Source organism: Scyliorhinus canicula, chromosome 5 (genome assembly GCF_902713615.1).
Source record: "Scyliorhinus canicula chromosome 5, sScyCan1.1, whole genome shotgun sequence".
Classification (NCBI taxonomy): domain Eukaryota; kingdom Metazoa; phylum Chordata; class Chondrichthyes; order Carcharhiniformes; family Scyliorhinidae; genus Scyliorhinus; species Scyliorhinus canicula.
This window is the reverse complement of record NC_052150.1, coordinates 165,129,018-165,149,646: the sequence shown is the minus strand read 5'-3', so window position 1 is coordinate 165,149,646 and position 20,629 is coordinate 165,129,018. Positions and strand designations below refer to the sequence as shown.

At 43.4% G+C, this 20,629-nt stretch overlaps 2 protein-coding genes across 7 annotated transcripts in view; one reads left to right on the top strand and one right to left on the bottom strand.

Annotated features, from left to right (window-relative positions):
* The window catches only part of crot (carnitine O-octanoyltransferase), a 62,900-nt gene extending 59,745 nt beyond the window's left edge, over positions 1-3,155 (bottom strand). Inside the window, exon 1 of the mRNA XM_038797966.1 lies at positions 2,985-3,155. The gene's annotated coding sequence lies outside the window, so the exon portion shown is untranslated. The remainder of the gene's footprint in view (positions 1-2,984) is intronic.
* Positions 3,156-3,479: 324 nt separating this feature from the next.
* Positions 3,480-20,629, top strand: part of olah (oleoyl-ACP hydrolase) — a 41,736-nt gene continuing 24,586 nt past the window's right edge. Inside the window, exons 1-4 of one of the 6 annotated variants that reach the window (XM_038797969.1) lie at positions 3,480-3,860; positions 4,740-4,871; positions 13,222-13,407; positions 18,122-18,260. In XM_038797969.1, the coding sequence (XP_038653897.1) occupies positions 3,803-3,860; positions 4,740-4,871; positions 13,222-13,407; positions 18,122-18,260 (515 nt within the window). In that variant the 5' untranslated portion in view covers positions 3,480-3,802. Of the gene's footprint in view, positions 4,024-4,151; positions 4,216-4,739; positions 4,872-13,221; positions 13,408-18,121; positions 18,261-20,629 lie in introns of those variants that run through there. The other 5 variants (XM_038797972.1, XM_038797971.1, XM_038797970.1 and 2 more) reach the window with 5 other exon arrangements.

Genomic DNA, 20,629 nt, shown 5'->3' with positions numbered 1-20,629 from the left:
GTACTTGACTCTCCTACCCTTGGAAAGAGCATCTGATATCCACTTTGTCCATGTCACTCATAATCTTGTAGACCTCTATCAGGTCACCGCTCAACCTCCGTCATTCCAGTGAGAACAGACCGAGTTTATCTAACCTCTCCCCATCGCTGATGCCCTCCATACCAGGCAACATCCTATTAAACCACTTTTGTACCCTTTCCAAAGCATCCACATCCTTCTGGTAGTGTGGCGACCAGCATTGTACACAATATTCCAAATGAGGCCGAACTAAGGTCCTGTACAGCTGCAACATGACTTGGCAATTTTTATATTCAGTGCCCCAACCAATGAAAGTCAGCATACAGTATGCGTCTTGACCACCTTATCCACATGCGTTGCCACTTTCAGTGATCGATGGACATGCACGTCCAGATCTCGCTGCCTGTCAGTACTCACAAGAATTCTACCATTTAATGTGTAATTCCTACATGCATTGGACCTTCCAAAGTGCATTACCTCACACTTGTCCAGATTAAGCTCCATCTGCCTATTTTCCGCCCAAGATCCAACCAGTTTATATCCTGCTGTATCCTCTGACAATCCTCTTCACTATCCGCAACTCCATCAATTTTTATGTCGTCTGCGAACTTACTAATCAGACCAGCTACATTTTCTTCCAAATCATTTATATACACCACAAACAAAGGCCCCAGAACTGATGCCTATGGAACATTGCTAGCCACAGCCTTCCATTCAGAAAAACACTCTTCTATTGTTACCCTCTGACTTCTGTGCCCAAGCCAGTTCTGTATCCAACTTGCCAGCTCTCCTCTGATCCCATGTGACTTCACTTTTTGTACCAGTCTACCATGAGGTACCTTGTCAAAGACTTTACTGAATTCCATGTATACAACAGCTACTACCTTTCCCTCATCTATCATCTTTGTCACTGCCTCGAAAAACTCGATCAGATTAGTGAGGCACAACTTCCCCTTCACAAAGCCAAGCTGCCCATCACAAACAAGTCCATTTGTTTCCAAATGTGAGTAAATCCTATCTCTAAGAATCGTTTCCAAATGTGAGTAAATCCTATCTCTAAGAATCGTTTCCAATAGTTCCCTAGCACTGACATCAGGCTCACCGGCCTAAAATTTCCTGGATTATCCCTGCTGCCCTTCTTAAATAACGGAACATCATTGGCTACTCTCCAGTCCTCTGGAACTTCACCTGTAGCCAATGAGGATACAAAGATTACTGTCAAGGCTGCAGCAATTTCCTCCCTTGCCTCCCGCAGTATTCTGGGATAGATCCCATCAAGCCCTGGGGACCTATCTACTTTACTGCTTCTTAAGATGCCCAACACCTCCTCTTTATTAATATCAACATGACTCAGAATATCTACACACTGAACTGGCAGAGGCATTCCCAATAGATGGATGGTGGAAGATTCTTAATTCATGACATGGGAGGAATTGTACATTAGGCAGAAAGATCGATTAGAAAATCAACAGCTAAACATGAGATCAAAAGAAAAGAAAATACCAATATTTCTCATTTCAACATCTATTTTCTGGTATCCAGAAAAGCATTCTGAAAGAGTTCAAGGCTAACACAGGTTACATGGTAATGTTAATCATTCAACGTTGGCATCACAGTCAACTAAACTGGGTTATGTAAATATATTGACTATAACGTTGCATTCACTGGCCTTTTGGAGAAAGTGTTATCGGTTTTCAGCCAGTTTATTGCATTCAGTTTAGGTGCAAGAGGAAGCCACAGCAGAGCAGAAATATTTACAGCACACGACTTATCCTTTGCTGTATTTGCCCATTTCAGTCCATGAAATGGTCATTTATTTCTGAGAAGTAACTGAAGTTTTACAAATTTATCCATGCCAGCAGTGATTGACATGTCCATCTAAACTCAGTCCTGAAAGGTCGGGTTCATCAAAGGTCACGCAGCATGGTAGCATTGCGGTTAGCACTGTGGCTTCACAGCAGCAGGATCCCACGGCGAATCTCCACTGGGTCACTGTCTGTGCGGAGTCTGCACATTCTCCCCGTGTCTGCATGGGTTTCCTCCAGGTGCTCTGATTGCCTCCCACAGTCCAAAGACGTGCAGGTTAGGTGGATTGGCCATGATAAATTACCCTTAGTGTCCAAAACAAGTAGAAGAGGTTATTGGGTTAGGGTGGATGTGAGGGCTCAAGTGGGCCAGTGCAGACTCGATGGGCCAGTGCAGACTCGATGGGCCAAATGGCCTCTTTCTGCACTATATGTTCTACATTCAATGAAGAGCAAATTCCCTGTGACAAATAGTCATCCAGACTCGAAAGGTTAGCTGCCTCCTCTCTCCACAGAAGCTGTCAGACCTGCTGAGATTATCCAGTATTTTCTGTTTTTGTTTCAGATTCCAGCATTCATAGTAATTTGCTTTTATTATATAGGACTGATCGATGATGCACCTTTGAAGGTGCGAGGGTCATTGCTGAACTGGAAGAAACAAAGCAGAAAGTTTCACCAGTGGCAATTAAACATATTTTTCAGGTGTCGGGCGAAGGAAGCACTGGTCAGGAGACTGGGCAGAACTCCCCTGACCCTCTTCAAACATTATCAAGAGGATCTTTGACTTTTACCTCCAGAGAGGGCAGACAGACGTCAGTGTAACATCTCAAACTGGACACCTCTGACAATGCAGCACTCCCTCACTAATACACTGAGGTGCAAGTCCTGGTTGAGGACTCATAAGCCTCCAGACCCGGACTTGAACCCACATCTTTCTGGCTGCAGCCCAAATGCCTGAAACCGGTTTGCATCCAGGAATCCCCTTTTAATATATGAATAGGTGACCAAAATGGTGATAACAGAAAATATGCACACGATTTCTAATATGTCGTTATATTTACACACACACAGCTGGTATGTTTCACTAATCCCCGAGAAGCACATCAATAACCTACACAGAGGAGCGGTACTTATCTCAATGCTCTCAGGTTAAGAACTTACTTTGGGCTTTCCGGGGCTAATCTCAGTCGGTATGTGAAAACAAAAGAAAATTTCCGAAAACGAATGATTTATTCACTGTCTTTTGGTGTCAACAGGATTGTTCCGAGCAGAGGACCTGCTCCTCCTCCAATGCTCCACTTTCCCCCTCCCCCACCTGACGGAGGCGGTGAACTTTCCCCCACTCTCCCGGCACTTCCGCCCCGCAGGCCGGGTGTCAGAGCCAGACTTCCGCCCCGCTCTACTCCCCGACGCTCAGTTAGACTTCCGCCCCAACTCTCCCGGTGCTTCCGACACACAAGCGGGGCGGGAGTCATCGAGACTTCAGTCAACTGCCACCAGACACTTCCGCCCCCACAGGCCGGATGGCAGCGATATTTCCGCCCCACTCTCCCGTTCGCAGGCCGGGGAGGCAGCGCGACTTCCGCCCCCCTCTCTCACACACTTCCGCCCCGCAGGCAACTAGAATGAAGTGAGCCAGTGAGATGGGGGCTCAGATCGCCAACATTCGTAGCACACTGCTGGCAATTCACGCTGTTTTAAATCAGTGCAGTTCACTTTGCTTAAAAATGTCACCCGTTTTGATGTATTTTAAACCCTCATCAACCAGGCTGTTTGCAGTTATTTCTGCATTAAAGGCCCTGTAGTCAATATAAATTACTTTAAAGACAAGTGCAGCTCCAAACCTTTCTCGGGGTTGGTAGGCTGGCCGGCCAATTCACAATGTTACCAATATTTGTATCTGGCACGTTGTCTGTGTATCACGTGTTCACCCTGGGCTTAAACGTCATTGTGTCCTGGACAAATGTTTCCATCGCGTTATGAATGTGTTGCCTTATAAAGACGCTGCTAAAAGTCGTACGCCGACCAAACGTGAGGGTGAGGAAAAAGCAAATAAATAAATACATCACCAGGATATACATAAAAAAACAGGATGTCGCGGAATCAGAAACAGAAAGCTAGAGAATAGGAAGCATCCGCTGACAGAAAACAGAACTGCTAACTTTTCAGCTTCAACTTCATCAAAACCAGAAGAAGTAATGTGAGTAGCCTGGGTGGCATTGTATGTATGCGGACTTTACAAACGAACACTTGATAAAAGTATCTCAGCTAGTCAGTAAAATTGAAGTCCTTGAAGTGGCTGAGTGGATACAAAATTGGCTCCAGTTTTAATGATAGCAGCGAATGGGTCTTTTTCGGACTGAAGGGAAAGATACAAAAGTGTTTCTTCGGGGTTGGTATATGGCTGCAGAACATGACAAATGAAAAGGAAGAATGTTCAGGGTTACAAGGAGCTGAGGGAATGTCACCAAGTAAATTTATCATTTGGCCAGCCGGTGCAGACATGATGGGCCAACTGGCCTCCTGTGTTGTAAAAGTTCAGAGATTCTGTAATCAGGGAGTGGTAGTTTGATATCCTGTTTTTTTATTCGAAAATTATTCAATGAATTGAATTTAAATTCCCTGAGCTATTGTGGTGTGATTTGAACTCCTCTGGACCATTATTCCAGGTCCCTGGATTACAAATCTAGTAGTATGCCATTATGCTACCACTCCCTGTTGCTAATTATATTTTGAACTTTTGCCCAATGTTTATTAAATTTCTGACCTTGAATTCATTATTGTATAATAAGATTTGAACTAGACACCCACATTCTTTTTTAAATTGCAGCACAAAATCTCTAAACTTGAAATGTAGTGATCGAATTTTATGGGATAATCAAATCTTTATTTTAAGAATTGTGTATTATGTTACAGAAATGGATAAAGTAGCGAACTGCCTATATAGAAGACCTCAAGCTCTTTACAGACTTATCTGCTTTCCCTGGGCTGGAGGTGGATCCATACATTATGCTCAGTGGGGAAAACACTTCAACAATTCAATAGAAGGTAACACCTATATATGTTATGTTATACCTTTTGTGGGTGGAGTGTGCATGTCAGCTATCACTCCATTCAAGGATGACAATTACCTCGGGTCAGGGGTTTCTGCTGTGGATCTTCATGCGGCGGAACATGTGATCCAACATTGACAGAAGAGCTGAACTCCCAAGGTGAGAGACTGAAGCAGTCTGTGCCCATGTGCAGCAACACCTGGACATAAATCAGACTTGGGCTAATAAGTGGCAAGTAATGTTCATGCCGAGCTAGTGACAGGCAATGGCAATCTCCAAGAGAGAATCCAACCATCTCCCCTTGGCTTAACTCTAACCATCTCTTAATTCCCTCACTCTCAATATCCTGGGGATTACCATTGACAAGAAACTGTACTGGATGAGCCATATAAATTCTGTGGCTACAAGAGCAGGTCAGAAGCTGGGACTTCTGCAGAGAGTAACTCACCTCCTGATTCCGTAAAGCCCGACGACATTCTGTAAGGCAGAAGTCATGAGTGTGATGGAATACTCCCCGATTGCCTGAATCAGTGCAGCCCAACAACACTCCAGAACCATCAAGACAAAGCAGTCTGCTTGATTGGCAGCACCTCCAACATCGACTCCCTCAACCACTAATGCACAGTGGCAGCAGTGTGTACCATCTATTAGATGCATTGCAACAACTCACCATAACTCCTTTGATAGTACCTTCCAAACCTGTGACCATGACCACCTAAAAGGACAAGGGCAGCAGATGCATGAGACCACCACCACCACCTACAAGTTCCACTCCAAGCGACACATCGTCCTAACTTGGAAATATATTGCCGTTTGTTCACTGTCATTGGGTCAAAATCCTGGAACTCCCTCCCAAACAGCACCATGGGTGTACCGGCACCATTTCTAAGGCAATTATGGGTGGGCAATAAATTGCTGCCCTGCCCAGTGTTACGACACCCTGGGCAAACGTGCGGTCAATTCCAGCCTCACTCCCAAGTGACAACACCATTGAATTAACCAATAATTCTTTTAAAACTACCCCAAAGTGTTTGGCCCTTGCCTGTCCGATAATTAGAGTCACCAGGTTTGTAAGTTTCAACACAATTACTGTTTATAACAAGAACAAATACGAAATACACAGAAAATACAGCTGCTTAACAAAACACTAATACCTGACTCCCCCTTTAACTGCCCCACCCTGTACCCACACACAAGACAGATAAATACCAAGGGATGGAAAGGGGTAAAAATAAAGATTAAAGTCAAAACATAAAGAGTCTCTGCTTCAGATATTGAGTTTGTTAATGCACATTCTTCACCGTATGAGCGTGGATTCAAGTCCCTGGTTTACAGCCTGTAATGATCTTTCTTGCAGTTAGCAACATCTTATAATTTTTCCAGGAGAAGCACTGGCTTCACATCAGCCTGTTCTGCATAGAGAGTTATCAGGTTCTGGATTCTGCTTGCACCAGCCTTTTCTACAGAGTGAGTTGTTTCCCACAGTGGCTTTTGGTGAGAATTAGCTGATTATCTTTGGAGAAAATAGTATGGGGGAAAAAGAGAGGTTTCCGCCCTTAGCTGCCGAAGCGAAACCAAAAGATCTTTGGGTCTCTAAACCATTCCAATGGGAACAGATCCAATCACCACCTGTTACCAGGCAGAACACAGCCATTTTGGGCCAATTCATTGGCCATCCGCCAAATCAATCAAACCGAGACTCAGCCAATCTCTGATATTGGTGCAGGTCTGTCCACAACTTGTCCAAACCAGCATAGGCCTCAATTTAAAGACACAGGTCACTTTTCTTAAAGACCCATGGCCATAAACCATCCATGGATCAAGAATGTAATGGCAGATATAAAAGAAAGGGGAAATAAGGTAATAAACAAGAACAAACAGGAAGGGGCCTTGCACCATATCCTGTAAAATATTTTCATAAAAAGGCCCAAGCCTAAATGTTGTGCAGGTCTTGCTACCTATTGGTGTGGACAGTTTTCAGTATCTGAGGAGTTGCAAATGGCACTGAACGTTCTGAATCATAGAATAGAATTGGTACAGCACAGAAGAAGGTCTTTCAGCCAATCATGCCTATGCAGTCTCCTAAGGGGGATTCCTATATTGCCCCCCCCCCCCCCCCCCCCCCCCCCCCCCCCCCCCGGGCCCTCTTCCCACATCCCTGAATATTCTCCCTTTCAGACATTTAGAAAATATAGAAAAACATATAGCACGGAAGGAGGCACTCTGCCCATCGTTGGTCAGCTGATAAATGAACTATTAGGTCTAATGCCACTTTCTAGCACTTGGTCATAACCCTGGAAGATAGAGGACTTCAGGTACATATCCAGATACCTTTTAAATTAGTTGAGTTTTCTGCCTCTATTGCTTATTTAGGTTGCAAGATCCATAATCCTCCCACCCTACGGGTGAAAGGCTTTTCCACATCTAACTTCTTTCCTTCTACCAATCACGTTATGTGCCCCACCCCAGCCCCCGGTCATGGACCTCTCTGCTATGAAAAATAGGTCCTTCTCGCCCACTCTATCCAGACCCCCCCCCCCCCCCCCCCCTCCACACACACACACAACCTTGCATGCCTCAACCAAACCTTCCCATAGCTTCCTTTTTCTTTCCAAGGAAAATAGCCCCAGCCTATCCAATTTTTCCTCATAACTGCAATTTTGCAATCCTGGCAAATTCTTCATGATTTCTTCTATACCTAGTGCAAAGGCATCCTTTCTGTAGTCAGGTGAACCTAACTGTATGCAGTATTCAAATTGTAGCCTCACTTGTGTTTTATATAGTTCTAAAATAACCTTCCTGCTCTTATGCGCGAGGGAAGCTTTTTTATACAGAGGGTAGTGGGTCCCTGGAACCCGTTGCCAGAGGAGGTGATGGAAGCAGGAACAGTAGTGACCTTTAAGGGGCATCTTGACAAATACATGAATAGCATGGGAATAGAGGGATACTGACTCCGGAGATGTGAAAGGTTTTAGGTTAGCATGGTCGGCGCAGGCTTGGAGGGCCGAAGGACCTGTTCCTGAGCTGTACTTTTCTTTTGTTATTTGTTTGTTCTATTCTATGCATTGACAATAAAGGCCTTCTTAATCATCTGATCAAGCTGCCTGGCTACCTTCAGGAATCTGTGGATATGCATTCCAAGGTCCCTCACTTCCTCCACGTCTCTCACTATCCTCCCATGTATTGTGTATTCCTATGCCTTGTTTGACCTCTCCCTTCTCCAGGTTTAATTCCTTTTGCTACTTTTCTGCCCACTGACACCCTTTGATATCATCCTGCAATCTACAACTCTCCTCCTCACTATCAGCCATGCAGATATTGTGTCATCTGCAAACATCTTGATGATCTTCCTCCCCTCTACATTTAGGTCCAAATCATTAATATTCACCACAAAAAGCAAGGGAACTAGTACTGAGCGCGGCAGAACCCCATTAGAAACAACCTTCCCATTGCAAAAATATCCATCAACAATTACCATTTGTTTCCAGCCACTAAGCCAATCTTGTATGCAGTTTGGTACATTCCCCTGGTTCCATGGATTTTATTTTTCCAAACAGTCTGCTATATGGCCCCTCATCTAAACTCTTGCTAAAGTCCATGTAGACCACGTCAACTGTACTATCCTCATCAATCATCGGCTAGCATCCCCATTTCTGACCTTAAGGTACCCTTCATCGTCCAGTACTTCCCTGGAGCGGAGAACGACAACTTCTTTGCAGCCTTCCACACGTCATCAATGAAGATGAACATCTTGCCAAGGTCATCCCCACACTCCCACTACTTGCCTTCAAACAACCGCACAACCTCAAACAAACCATTGTTTGCAGCTAACTACCCAGCCTTCAGAACAGTGACCACAACACCACACAACCCTGCCATGGCAATCGTTGTAAGACATGCCAGATCATCGACATGGGCATCACCATTACACGTGAGAACACCACCCACCAGGTACGTGGTACATACTCGTGCGACTCGGCCAACGTTGTCTACCTCATACACTGCAGGAAAGGATGTCCCGAAGTGTGGTACATTGGCAAGACCATGCAGACACTGCGACAACGGATGAACGGACATCGTGCGACAGTCGCCAGGCAGGAATGTATTATGTTACACAAATGTCAGGGAAGACTTCAGCAGTCAAGGGCATTCAACTTCTGATCATCGGGTAAGCGTTCTCTAAGGTGGCCTTCAGGACGCACGACAACGCAGAATCGCCGAGCAGAAACTTATAGCCAAGTTCTGCACACATGAGTACGGCCTCAACCGGGACCTTGGATTCATGTTGCATTACATTCACCCTCACCATCTGGCCTGGGCTTGTGAAAATCAACAAACTGTCCTGGCTTGAGACAATTCACACCTCTTTGACCTGTGATTATCCCTCTCTCCAGTTGCTCCATCTGGACCTGTGGACTTAATTACCTTCAAAGACTTGCATTCAAGGGTATCGTCTTGCATCTTTCACTTTGTCTATATATATGTTTCTGGAACCCACCTCTTCATTCACCTGAGGAAGGAGCAGTGCTCCAAAAGCTAGTGATTCGAAACAAACCTGTTGGACTTTAACCTGGTGTTGTAAGACTTCTTACTGTGCTCACCCCAGTCCAATGCCGGCATCTCCACATCATGACCTTAAGGTGGAAGTGAGGTTATTGATGAAGCAGCTAAAGATGGTAGGCAGAAGACATGATCCTGAGAAACTCCTGCAGCAATGTCCTGGAACTGAGATGATTGGCCTTCAACATCATAAACATTTTCCTTTGTACTAGGTATGACTCTAACCAGTGGAGTGTTTTCCCCCGATTCTTATTGACTTGAATTTCGCCAGTAATGTTTTATGCCACACACAGTTGATTTGATTTGATTTATTGTCACGTGTACCAGAGTACAGTGAAAAGTATTTTTCTGCGGCCGAGGGAATATACACAGTAGACAAAGAGAATAATCAACAGAGTATATTGACAAATGGTAAATTGACAAACAGTGATTGGTTACAGTGCGGAACAAGAGGCAAACAAAACAAATACATGAGCAAGAGCAACATTGGGCATGTGAATAGTATTCTTACAGGGAATAGATCAGTCCGAGGAGTCTTGTAGCTGTGGGGAAGAAGCTGTTCCTATGTCTGGATGTGCGGGTCTTCAGATTTCTATACCTTCTGACTGATGGAAGGGTCTGGAAGGAGGCAATGCCTGAGTGGAAGGGTCTCTGATAATGCTGTCTGCCTTCCTGAGGCAGCGGGAGGTGTAGACAGAATCAATGTGGTGGTGGCAAGCTTGTGTGATATGTTGGGCTGAGTTCCCCACACTCTGCAGTTTCTTGCGATCTTGGACCGAGCAGTTGCCATACCAGGTTGTGATGCAGCTGGATAGGATGCTCTCTATCGCACATCTGTAGAAGTTTGAGAGGGTTGATGCAGACATGCCGAATTTCTTTTGCTTCCGTAGGAAGTAGAGACGTTGTTGGGCTTTCTTGACTGTTGCATCAACGTGGGTGGACCAGGACAGGCTGTTAGTAATGGTGAGCCCCAGGAACTTAAAGCTATCGACCATCTCCACTTCGGAGCCATTGATGCAGAAGGGAATGTGTGTCATGCTACGCTTCCTGAAGTTGATGATCAGTTCCTTGGTCTTTCCGACATTTAGAGAGAGGTTGTTTTCGGTACACCATGAAACCAAGTGATTTATCTCCCTCATGTAGTCTGATTCTTCGCTGTTTGAGATGTGGTCCACCACAACCGCATCATCCGCAAACTTATAGATTGAGTTGCAGTTAAATCTTGCCACACAGTCATGTGTGTATAGGGTGTACAATAGAGGACTGAGCACACGACCTTGCGGGGTCCCCCTGACAGATTGTGGTCTGTTGATGAGGAAGTCAAGGATCCAGCTGCGCAGGGAGGGGTCAAGTCCAAGATTGCAGAGTTTGGTTATTTGTCTTGTCGGGATAATGGTGTTGAAGGCGTAGCTGTAGTTTATGAACAGCAGTCTTATGTTGGTAGTGCCCTTGTTGTCGAGGTGTTCGAGTATTGATTGTCGAGCCAGGGAGATAGCATCTACTGTGGACCAGTTGCCGTGATAGGCAAACTACAGTGGATCGAGACCGCCTGGGAGGCTGGCGTTGATCCGATTCATGACTAGCCACTCGAAGCATTTCATGATAACAGACGTCAGGGCCACTGGTCGGGAGTTGTTGAGGCAGGCTCCCTTGTTCTTCTTTGGTACTGGTATTATGGAGGTGGGGACCTCAGAGCGGAGGAGTAAGGTGTTGAAGATATCTGCGAATACACTCGCCAACTGGTCTTGTAGGCTGTCAGTGCTCACCCAAGGACTCCGTCGGGGCCCGTCGCTTTCTGCAGATTCACTTTCAAGAAGGCAGCTCTAACCTCTGAGGCTGTAATAGTGGGTATTGGTGTGTTGGGGCGAGTGGCACTGATGCATTGGCTGACTGCTCAAAGCGGGCATAGAAATTGTTCAGATCATCGGGTAGGGATGCTCCAGCCCCAGATATTCCGCTTGGCCTTGCTTTGTAAATGCTGCCTTGACTTCAAGGGAAATCACTCTCATCTCACCTCTTGAGTTCAGCTGCTTTGTCCACATTTGGACCAAGGCTGTATTGAAGACAGGAGCCAAGTAGCCCTGGTGGAACCCAAACTGCATGGGCATCAGTGAGCAGGTTGTTGCTCTGTAAGTGCTGCTTGATAGTATTATCAGATGACACCTTCCATCACTCAGGGGGAGGCAGTGGCGTAGTGGTATTGTCACTGGACTAGTAATCCAGAGACCTAGAGTACTGCTCTGGGATCCCAGATTCAGATGGTGAAATATGAAGTCAATAAAAATCTGGAATTAAAAGTCTAATGATGACCATGAAACCATTGTCGATTGTTGTAAACTCCCATCTGGTTCACTACTGCCCTTTAGGGAGGAAATCTGCCGTCCTTACCTATTCTGGCCTACATGTAACTCCAGACCCACAGCAGTGTGGTTGACTCATAACTGCTCCTCAAGGGAAATTAGAGATGGGCAATAAATGCTGGCATGACCGTCAATGCCCACGTCCCATGAATGAATAAAAAATAACTTTGCTGATGAACGTGAGTAGACTGATGGAGCGGTAATTGGCCAGGTTGTCTTTGTCCTGCTTTTTGTGGACAGAACATATCGGAGTAATTTTCCACATTGCTGGTTGTAGCTGTGCTGAAACAGCTTGGCTAGGGCACGCGGCTATTTCTGGAGCACAAGTCTCCAGTGCTATCGTGCGGATGTTGTCGGGCTCCTTGGCTTTTGAAGTCTCCAGCACTCTCGCTGCCATTTCTTGATATCACATGGAGTGAAGCAAATTGGCTGAAGATTGCACCAGGATGAGAACTTTAAAATCAATTCATTTTGTATATTAGGAACGTGTCTGTGACCACATGTAATAGGTGCATAGGACTGATATGAGCCCTGAAAATGGATTTGGGCAGCAGAGATTTTGTTTGGCTCTGGATGGAAGAGACCAGACTGGCCAGCAGAGTAATCGAGATTGGATGTAACAAAGCAGTGACAGATGTGGGTAGAAATTCTTTCTGGCTGTAAAAATCCCACCTGAAAGTTTTGGGGCTACAAAATGAAAGCAATGGATTTAAATAATTTTCCTTTTCCTGTGAACAAAAATTTTGCTATTCTGCGTTGCTTTATTGTAGCTCATGTAGAAAATGGCAAAAAAAATCCTGCAGCCAGATTGTGAATTGTGGGGGTCCAAGCTAGCGATAATTTGGATGGAATGTTCTGTCATGCTGTGAAAAGTACAGCTTTTAAGATATATTTTAGAACTGACCCTGAGTTTAAAACATATATTTTGACCATCCCCCCCAACTCAATGTATCTTTCAAAAATTGGTTTTGAAGTAATTTGATGAACTTTGAAAGAAACATCTGGATGATGAGAGAGGAAATGCACAAAATGTCCCAGATTATTTTGACAATGGTGACTCTCAAAATCTATACAAGGAACCAACCACTTTGCATTTAGATTTTAAAATTCCACTGAAGCAACAGTCAGATTAATATGTTTGACAGTTTTCCTAATTCAACAATAAGGCAAAAGTCCATTTGGCATCAGCTACGAGCATGAGTATGATACTGCTGTCTAAACCTTTCAATGAAGGATTTGTTTTTATTTGTGAGTCACATTTTGCATTCGCTTCCATTTAGGTCTTCCTAGTGGGTATGCACGTGTTTGAGTATAATTTTAATCCATTCTATAGATTTATCTATTGAACATAAAAACGTTTTCCATAAATCAATCTAATGGTTATTTTTCTTCTCATTTCCTTCCTGTTTTTCCTGCTCTTTGAAGACAAATGGACAAAATTATTGCTTTGGAGGTGGCATGTTTCCTGGTCCCAAACCTACCCCATTGGGAAACAGTCACTTTTTGACTGCATGTCTCTTTCATTGACATGGAGACAATTAAAGGCTGTGAGTAGGGTCCCAAAGCAAGAGGGCCTTTCAGCTCAAGGGGAGCAGTGGGCTGAAGTGAATGGTAAGTAACAGAGAGGGTGCTTCAGCGTGGGAATCCCTCTACAGAATGGTCTTTGGCAGCATAGCGAGGGCCTGTAGATCTGATTGAAGTAGTGGTAACCCACCTGCCACTGAGTACCCATCTCATAGATTACATAGAATTTACAGTGCAGAAGGAGGCCATTTGGCCCATTGAGTCTGCATCGGCCCTTGGAAAGAGCACCCTACTTAAGCCCACACCTGCACCTTATCCCCATAACCCAGTAACCCCAACCAGCATTTTTGGACACTAAGGGCAATTTAGCATGACCAGTCCACCTAATCTGCACATCTATGAACTGTGGGAGAAGCCTGGAGGAAACCCACACAGACATGGGAAGAACATGCAGACTGTGCACGTGACCCAGCTGGGAATCAAACCTGGGACCCTGGAGCTATGAAGCAACAGTGGTAAATCCACTGTGCTCACGTGCCACCCTCGGCAGCTGAATTACTGTCCCCCAACCCCCAGTCCAATAAGACTTTTCTTCAGAGCTTCCTGATGTTAATCCTGAACGAGGCAGATCTCAGATTGCGATCCCTCTCGGCGAAATGTACTTTTTTCTGTATTGTAGAAATGAAGAGGGAAAGTTACTGAACACAAAAGGTACAGAACTCCAATAATAATAAAGTTTTTAAAAGTTAAAATGTTTATTAAAAGGAAGAAAAGATAAAACCTAAACACAAGATAAAATAAACATAATTAAAAAGAAATATTACAAAATAACCTCTTAAATGCTTTATCAAAGATACACAACTATTTTTCTGACACCAGCCCTTATAGATTCTTAACCATAAAAATCCAGGAGATATTCCCAAACTGAGAAAGTGCTTTCGCTTTAAACAGAAATACAATCCACAACCCCGCAGAACAAATCCATGCTGATGATTTTTGCAAAGGGACACTTGTCGGCATGGTAGCACAGTGGGTAGCACTGTTGCTTCACAGCGCCAGGGTACAGGTTCGATTCCCGGCTTGGGTCACTGTCTGTGCGGACTCTGCATGTTTTCCGACCAAGTGGGTTTCCTCCGGGTGCTCTGGTTTGTATATGTGAGAATTAGTTTCAATTTCAACAGTGATTCGTTTGTGCTTGGAGAGGGCTATGATGTGAAGAGTAAATAAACCTGCAGTGGTTGCTCAGCAACTGGGGCCTTGTAAGGTAGAGAAGCTTGTAAGTTTTAGTTTTAACTGAAGTTGTTTGCAGTTGGAGGCAGGACACTGGGCAGTGAACCTCTCTTCACTCTGCCAAGAGAAGCTCGATGGGCAAGAGAGTTGCAAAGACGTAAGCTTCCTAAGGAACAAGATACAGTCTGGAAACCAACGGAATTGGGTTTGTTTCAGAATGTTCAAGAGGATTGGAGTTAAGTGAACTGAGATCAAGGCATTGTTCAGAAGAATTCAAGGAAGAGTAAACAAGGTGTTCTGAGTTAAGAGAAAACTACAGTAACCAGATTTAAAGTGGGATACCAGACTTGTAGGTCAATTGAATGTTTGATGCAATTTTAATACAGTCTGGTACTGGATTTGTTGTTAAAAGTGGAATGGAAGCTTTGTTTAAAAGTGTCATTTGAAAATCATGTTCTGGATTTCTGAACACAAACCGCTAAGGGAAACATTATTATGAAAGGAGGTTTTAAAGTGTTTTTTGGGAGTGGAGTTTGGCAATCTGGTGGCAATCTGATTCTGGAGGATTCTGAGGAGAAATCCACTGACATTTACTAGAGGTTCAGAGTGGAGAGTGTATTTGATCAGCGTCATCTTGTGTGCTTACAATAGACTTTGTGTGTTAATGAGACCATTGTAATTTAAAATGTACTTTGTAACTCATGATAATATTTAAATCTGTGTGCAATTGTCAAGCTAAGTAGGAAGTAAAGGAGTATTATATCAATCCATTTTTTCATGTTTAATAGATGTCTTTCTTCTTGTTAAAACTAATTAGTGGCCCTGTAACTATGTTCCTCCACATTTTATTTTTAAAAAGTAAAAGTTATGGTCTTTTGAGCCAGGGTTCCATTCCGGGATCTTCCTGTCCAGTTATAACATCAGCTGGGATCGTAGCACTTTAAACATCCCTTTGAACACCCAGGTTCCTAAATATTAAAGCCTTTCATGTACCTGTGTTACCTCTATTTCAGGTCAATAAAATGTAAATTGCCTGCCCTTGTTACCTCATAAATCTCCTGTAAAATAAATGTTTTTTGACACCTTTGCGATTCTTTTGAAATACAGCAGCTACAAGCCAATTTCAAACCTAATCCCATATGAAAATTTGAGATCTACTCTGTTTCCTTGTAAATTAAGACCTAACATGAAGTCTCTACCCCAGAGTGCAGTGGCCGCTGGAGCAATAAACAGATTTAAGGAGGAGGTAGATAGGCTTTTGATTAGTAGTGAGATGAAGGGTTATGAGGGGTGGACAAGACGTGGATATGAGAACGAGATTAGATCAGTCATGATCATATTGAATGGCGAAGCAGGTTTAGGGTGCTGAATTGCCTACTCCTGCTCCTGGTTCTTATGTTCTCATTGCAAAATGCAAGAAGATAGCACCTTTAGTCTTTCATCCCTTAGATTCCACAATCTGAGTTTAAAATCTTGCCTCCAATTAATCCTGGACACACACCGACACAACTTTATCCTTACCTGTGCAGAATATATACAAAAACATAGAAATATAAAAATAGACACAGCATAACATGAAGAACATAGAACATAGAACATAGAACAGTACAGCACAGAACAGGCCCTTCGGCCCTCAATGTTGTGCCGAGCCATGATCACCCTACTCAAACCCACATATCCACCCTATACCCGTAACCCAACAACCCACCCCTTAACCTTACTTTTTATTAGGACACTACGGGCAATTTAGCATGGCCAATCCACCTAACCCGCACATCTTTGGACTGTGGGAGGAAACCGGAGCACCCGGAGGAAACCCACGCACACAGGGGGAGGACGTGCAGACTCCACACAGACAGTGACCCAGTCGGGAATCGAACCTGGGACCCTGGAGCTAAGAATCATATTTGACTCAAAACTTAACTGTGCTTCTCTCTCCACAAATGCTGAGTCTTTCCAGCATTTTCTATTTTTATCCCAGTTGGGAGATTAAGAAAGCATTACTGAAAGAGAGAACTGCTCTCTTATTCGCTCCAGTTAATGCTGCTTCTCCAAAGGAGTGTCTTTTGAAGACTATTTTTCATGGGGACCAGAAAAGCAACAATTTTTATATTGCAGCTAAGCATGTACAAATTAGTGGAACGCTGAACTCATTTCCTCAAGTAGCACCACTGTCTTGTCACCTGCTTCTAAACCGGACTTTCAGTAAAACAGCGGCAAATCCTATTGCACGAAAGTCAGAACTCTGCCAGTAATGCAAGCGAGGTGAACCTGCCCACTTGTAACAGGAAGAGTTTCAAATTTAAAGATATCCCCATGAATAATGAACCATAAAACAAGGGCGTCTTTAGTATCAGAATGGAAAGGTAGCTGATTCTGTGTATCTGCATACTTGTATCATGATACAAGGTAGAGATGTTTCTTTGATAGACAACGAGGCCTGGACTTTACTTCGCAGTATCAGGTGCTAAATTGGCAGGAACATTGGTGGAAAAGCCTTGTAAGGGGACTCAGTAGCTTGGAACAAAAGATCAGTAGGTTAAACTAAATAGGATAAAGAGAAATAGATGATAAGCGCAAAGTTAACAGTATTAACTTGCTCAGCACACAGAAGTAGAATTAACAGATAGAGTTATAAATTACTCCCCGAATAGAGGCACCTGCAACAAGTACTAATAGTATTCTTAAAGCATAACAGTAATACAGCATACAAATCTTTGTTAACAGTGAAATGTTCGCGAGGTATAATGAGATGTAGCCAGCTAAATTGGCCATATTCTTTAGGGAAGCAGATTCACAAAGAAACAACCTGTTTTCAGAAACATTCCTCCCTTATCAGCAGACCCCAGAAAGCCGTTATGAATACGGACAATGGTTCCAGTCAGGAACCAGGTTAAGATGGGGGGATTGTCTTATTAAAGAAACAAGGACAGTAGATGAGATCGTCTGGAAAACATCAGAAGATCATGCACGAGTTTCCAACTGTCCATGAGCTGATCACGCAGTCCCATGCTACCTGAGAGTAAATTACATTGGTCAATATATGATTGGCCCATGCCCAGCTGGGGTGGGCTACTGCCGTTTGAAAATGGTATGACTGTCTTTAACCAGGGTTGCTGTCTCCGCAAGTCTTTGTATTAGCTGGGCCGTAATTAAGAAGGAAAATCCCTCACATGAAAGACAGCTTAATACTCAGTCTCTGAAAACGGTCCTACAACAAACCTACTATTGCATTCCTGTGTGACCTTTAGTTTCCTCGTCTACGTCTATCTTGAAGGCATAGCAATCTTGTCACTGCCTTGCCACATTTTTAAAAATAACTTTTATATGTAAATAATGGGATAGATATGGGTTTGGAAACTTATCTTATTTCTTTTTCTCATGCTGTCCCTGTCAACCCTCGTACCTGAGCCATAGAATATCTTATGATATTCATTTTGTGCAGCAGGGCAGTGTGGAATGTTTAAGCAGGGTTGATTCTGACAGCCTATATAATTTATAATACTAACTCATCCCACATTCTCGAATTTGAAGAGACGCTGACACCATTAATCATATCTTTCAATTTCAGTTTACTCTATACGCCTTCCTGGAAGAGAAATTCGTTCTAAGGAGCCGCATGCACAGAATCTTCAGCAACTTATTGAGGAAATTTCCAGCACCTTGCTCCCGAGCCTTAAAGAGAAACCCTTTGCATTTTTTGGTCACAGGTATGGATAATAATGAACCAGGTCTGAATTTATCTTGAGCTACAAAGAACCACACCATTTTAGATCATTGTTTAATGTTGTTATATTGTTTCCATTAACAGCAGTTAAATTTTATAATCAATAACCATGCAAATGCCAATTTTAAAGTGCTAGTGTCTGTCTATCCCAGCATCAACTTTCGCCACAGTAATGATTATTACAAGTGGAAAATTAGGATAGTTTAATATAAAAGTTATTACTTGTTTAACAAGTGAACAAACATCAGCCTCAAATTGTTCCTTTTCTAGTTAAATCACCCTTGTATTGAGAAAAATGGACGGTAAATAGGTCGGTCAATTTGTTTTTAGGTTTGGGTGGTGGACACAGATGAATTAAAGAAAGAAGGGATAACCAGGGAGAAGAGATAGAGGAGGACAGGTTAGAGGGACAAGAGGAAGTAGAGGATTGGGGAAAGAAAATTTGAGTGAGGAAAATAGGACGAGGAAGGGGAGACCTAAACAAGGAGGATACCGAAGGACGACAAGGTGGCACAGCGCCAGGGACCCTGGTTCAGTTCCGACCATTGGGTACTTTCTGTGTGGAGTTTTCACTTTCTCCCTTTGGGTTCCTTTCACAGTCCAAAGGTGTGTAGGTTAGGTGGGGTTACAGTGATAGGGCGGGGGAGTGAGCATGGATAGAGTGTTCTCAGAGGGTCGGTGCAGACTCGATGGGCCAAATGGCCTCCTCCTACGCTGTAGGAATTCTATGGTTCTAAGGACAGAAGGCGGAGGGGTAGATTGAGCAATTAGTAGTGTTAGTCAAACAGCTTCCCTGCCCAATACAAGTTTGTTATCCAATCTAGCAACTATTGGTTAAGCAGCTAACGTTGTCTTGGATTTAACATTAAGAAACCGTTGCAGCATCAACCTATAGTCAGAACAGGTACTACAGCTAAATATCAACGTTCTTGTTGCCATAAGTGTTGCTAACGGGGTTGCAGGGGAGTGGGCCTAGATAGAGTGCTCTTTTGGAGGATCAGTGCAGACTCGATGGGCTGAATGGCCTCCTTCTGCTTTGTGGGGATTCCAAAATTCTAAATCAATTTGTTGCTTGCTTCACTTGTATTACTTAATAAAATTGCATGAAATGTTCTGTGATAATTCTGAAGTAACAATGCAACAAGTAATGATATACAATTATATTCACTTAATAGTTTTAATATGAGGTATTTGACCTGTTAGGGAAATGTTCTGGTACTGACGTAGGAACAGCAGGTTGAAGCACACTGATTGTGCTTGGTGAATTTTGTTGGGTTCTTTTGCAAGATCAGTCTTGTTAAGCATGTCTACTGAGCTCTTGGTCTGAATGTTGCAAGAGCAGGTATTATCTAGTATCCAGTTTACCAACCACTTCCTCATCCCCCATTGTTAGTCCTATGTACATGGCACAAATTTTAGTTATGTGATTATGTTAGAGATTGTTCTGGACCTGTAATGTAAAGCAGCTTATCTGTCCACTGAAGAACTACAACTGAAAATTAAGTGGGATTCCATGTCCTGCATGAAAGCCAAAAGATTGTGTGTAGAGGCTGAGGTCAGTGGCGGACTGGCCAGGGTGTCAGCTTGACCGATGGCAAGTGGGCCCCTGATGAAGTGAGCCCCCTATATCAAATAAAAATGCAATAAAGAAACAAACACAGACAACTGTTTTAGTAATAAAAAGGAATAAGAAAAAAAAGAGAACAGGACACAAATAAGCAGTGCATGAAAAGGAACAAAGCAGGGGAGGTAGTGGAAGGATGTGGAATAGGGGGGCCCGGGTCGGGCATAATTAAGGAAATTCCATGTTTTCAGCAAGAGTGTGTGAATTTAAAGATAAAGTTACAATTCGTGATTTGAGATGGTCGGCAACTTCAAAGGATATCAAGCAGTAGTCTTGGTTCAGCCGGTACATTGGTCCAGGACCCGGAGAACCAAGAAGGGGCCCATGAATCTCTGAAGGGCCCTTAAAAATTATAATTAATTAGATAAATAAATCTCTAACTTCTTTCCTGAGATTTGTATTCTAACTTAATAAAATATAATTGTTTTTAAAAAGAGCAATACCAAATAAAAATGCAATAAAGAAACAAACAAATAATCACTCAGTGTATGAAGGAACGAAGCAGTGTTAAACGGATGTGAAAAAGAGTGGAGGGGGCGGGTGCCAAGTAATGATGGTACAGGACAGGGACTTTTTGATCTATTGATTGAAACATTACAGCATCTTAAAATTGACCCCCAAAAATGTTTATCTGATAGCACAGATGGCGCTGCAAGCTTCCATGGCCAGTATAATGGTTTACAAAGTAAAATTGCTGATGTGGCTGATCAACATGTTCATATATGGTG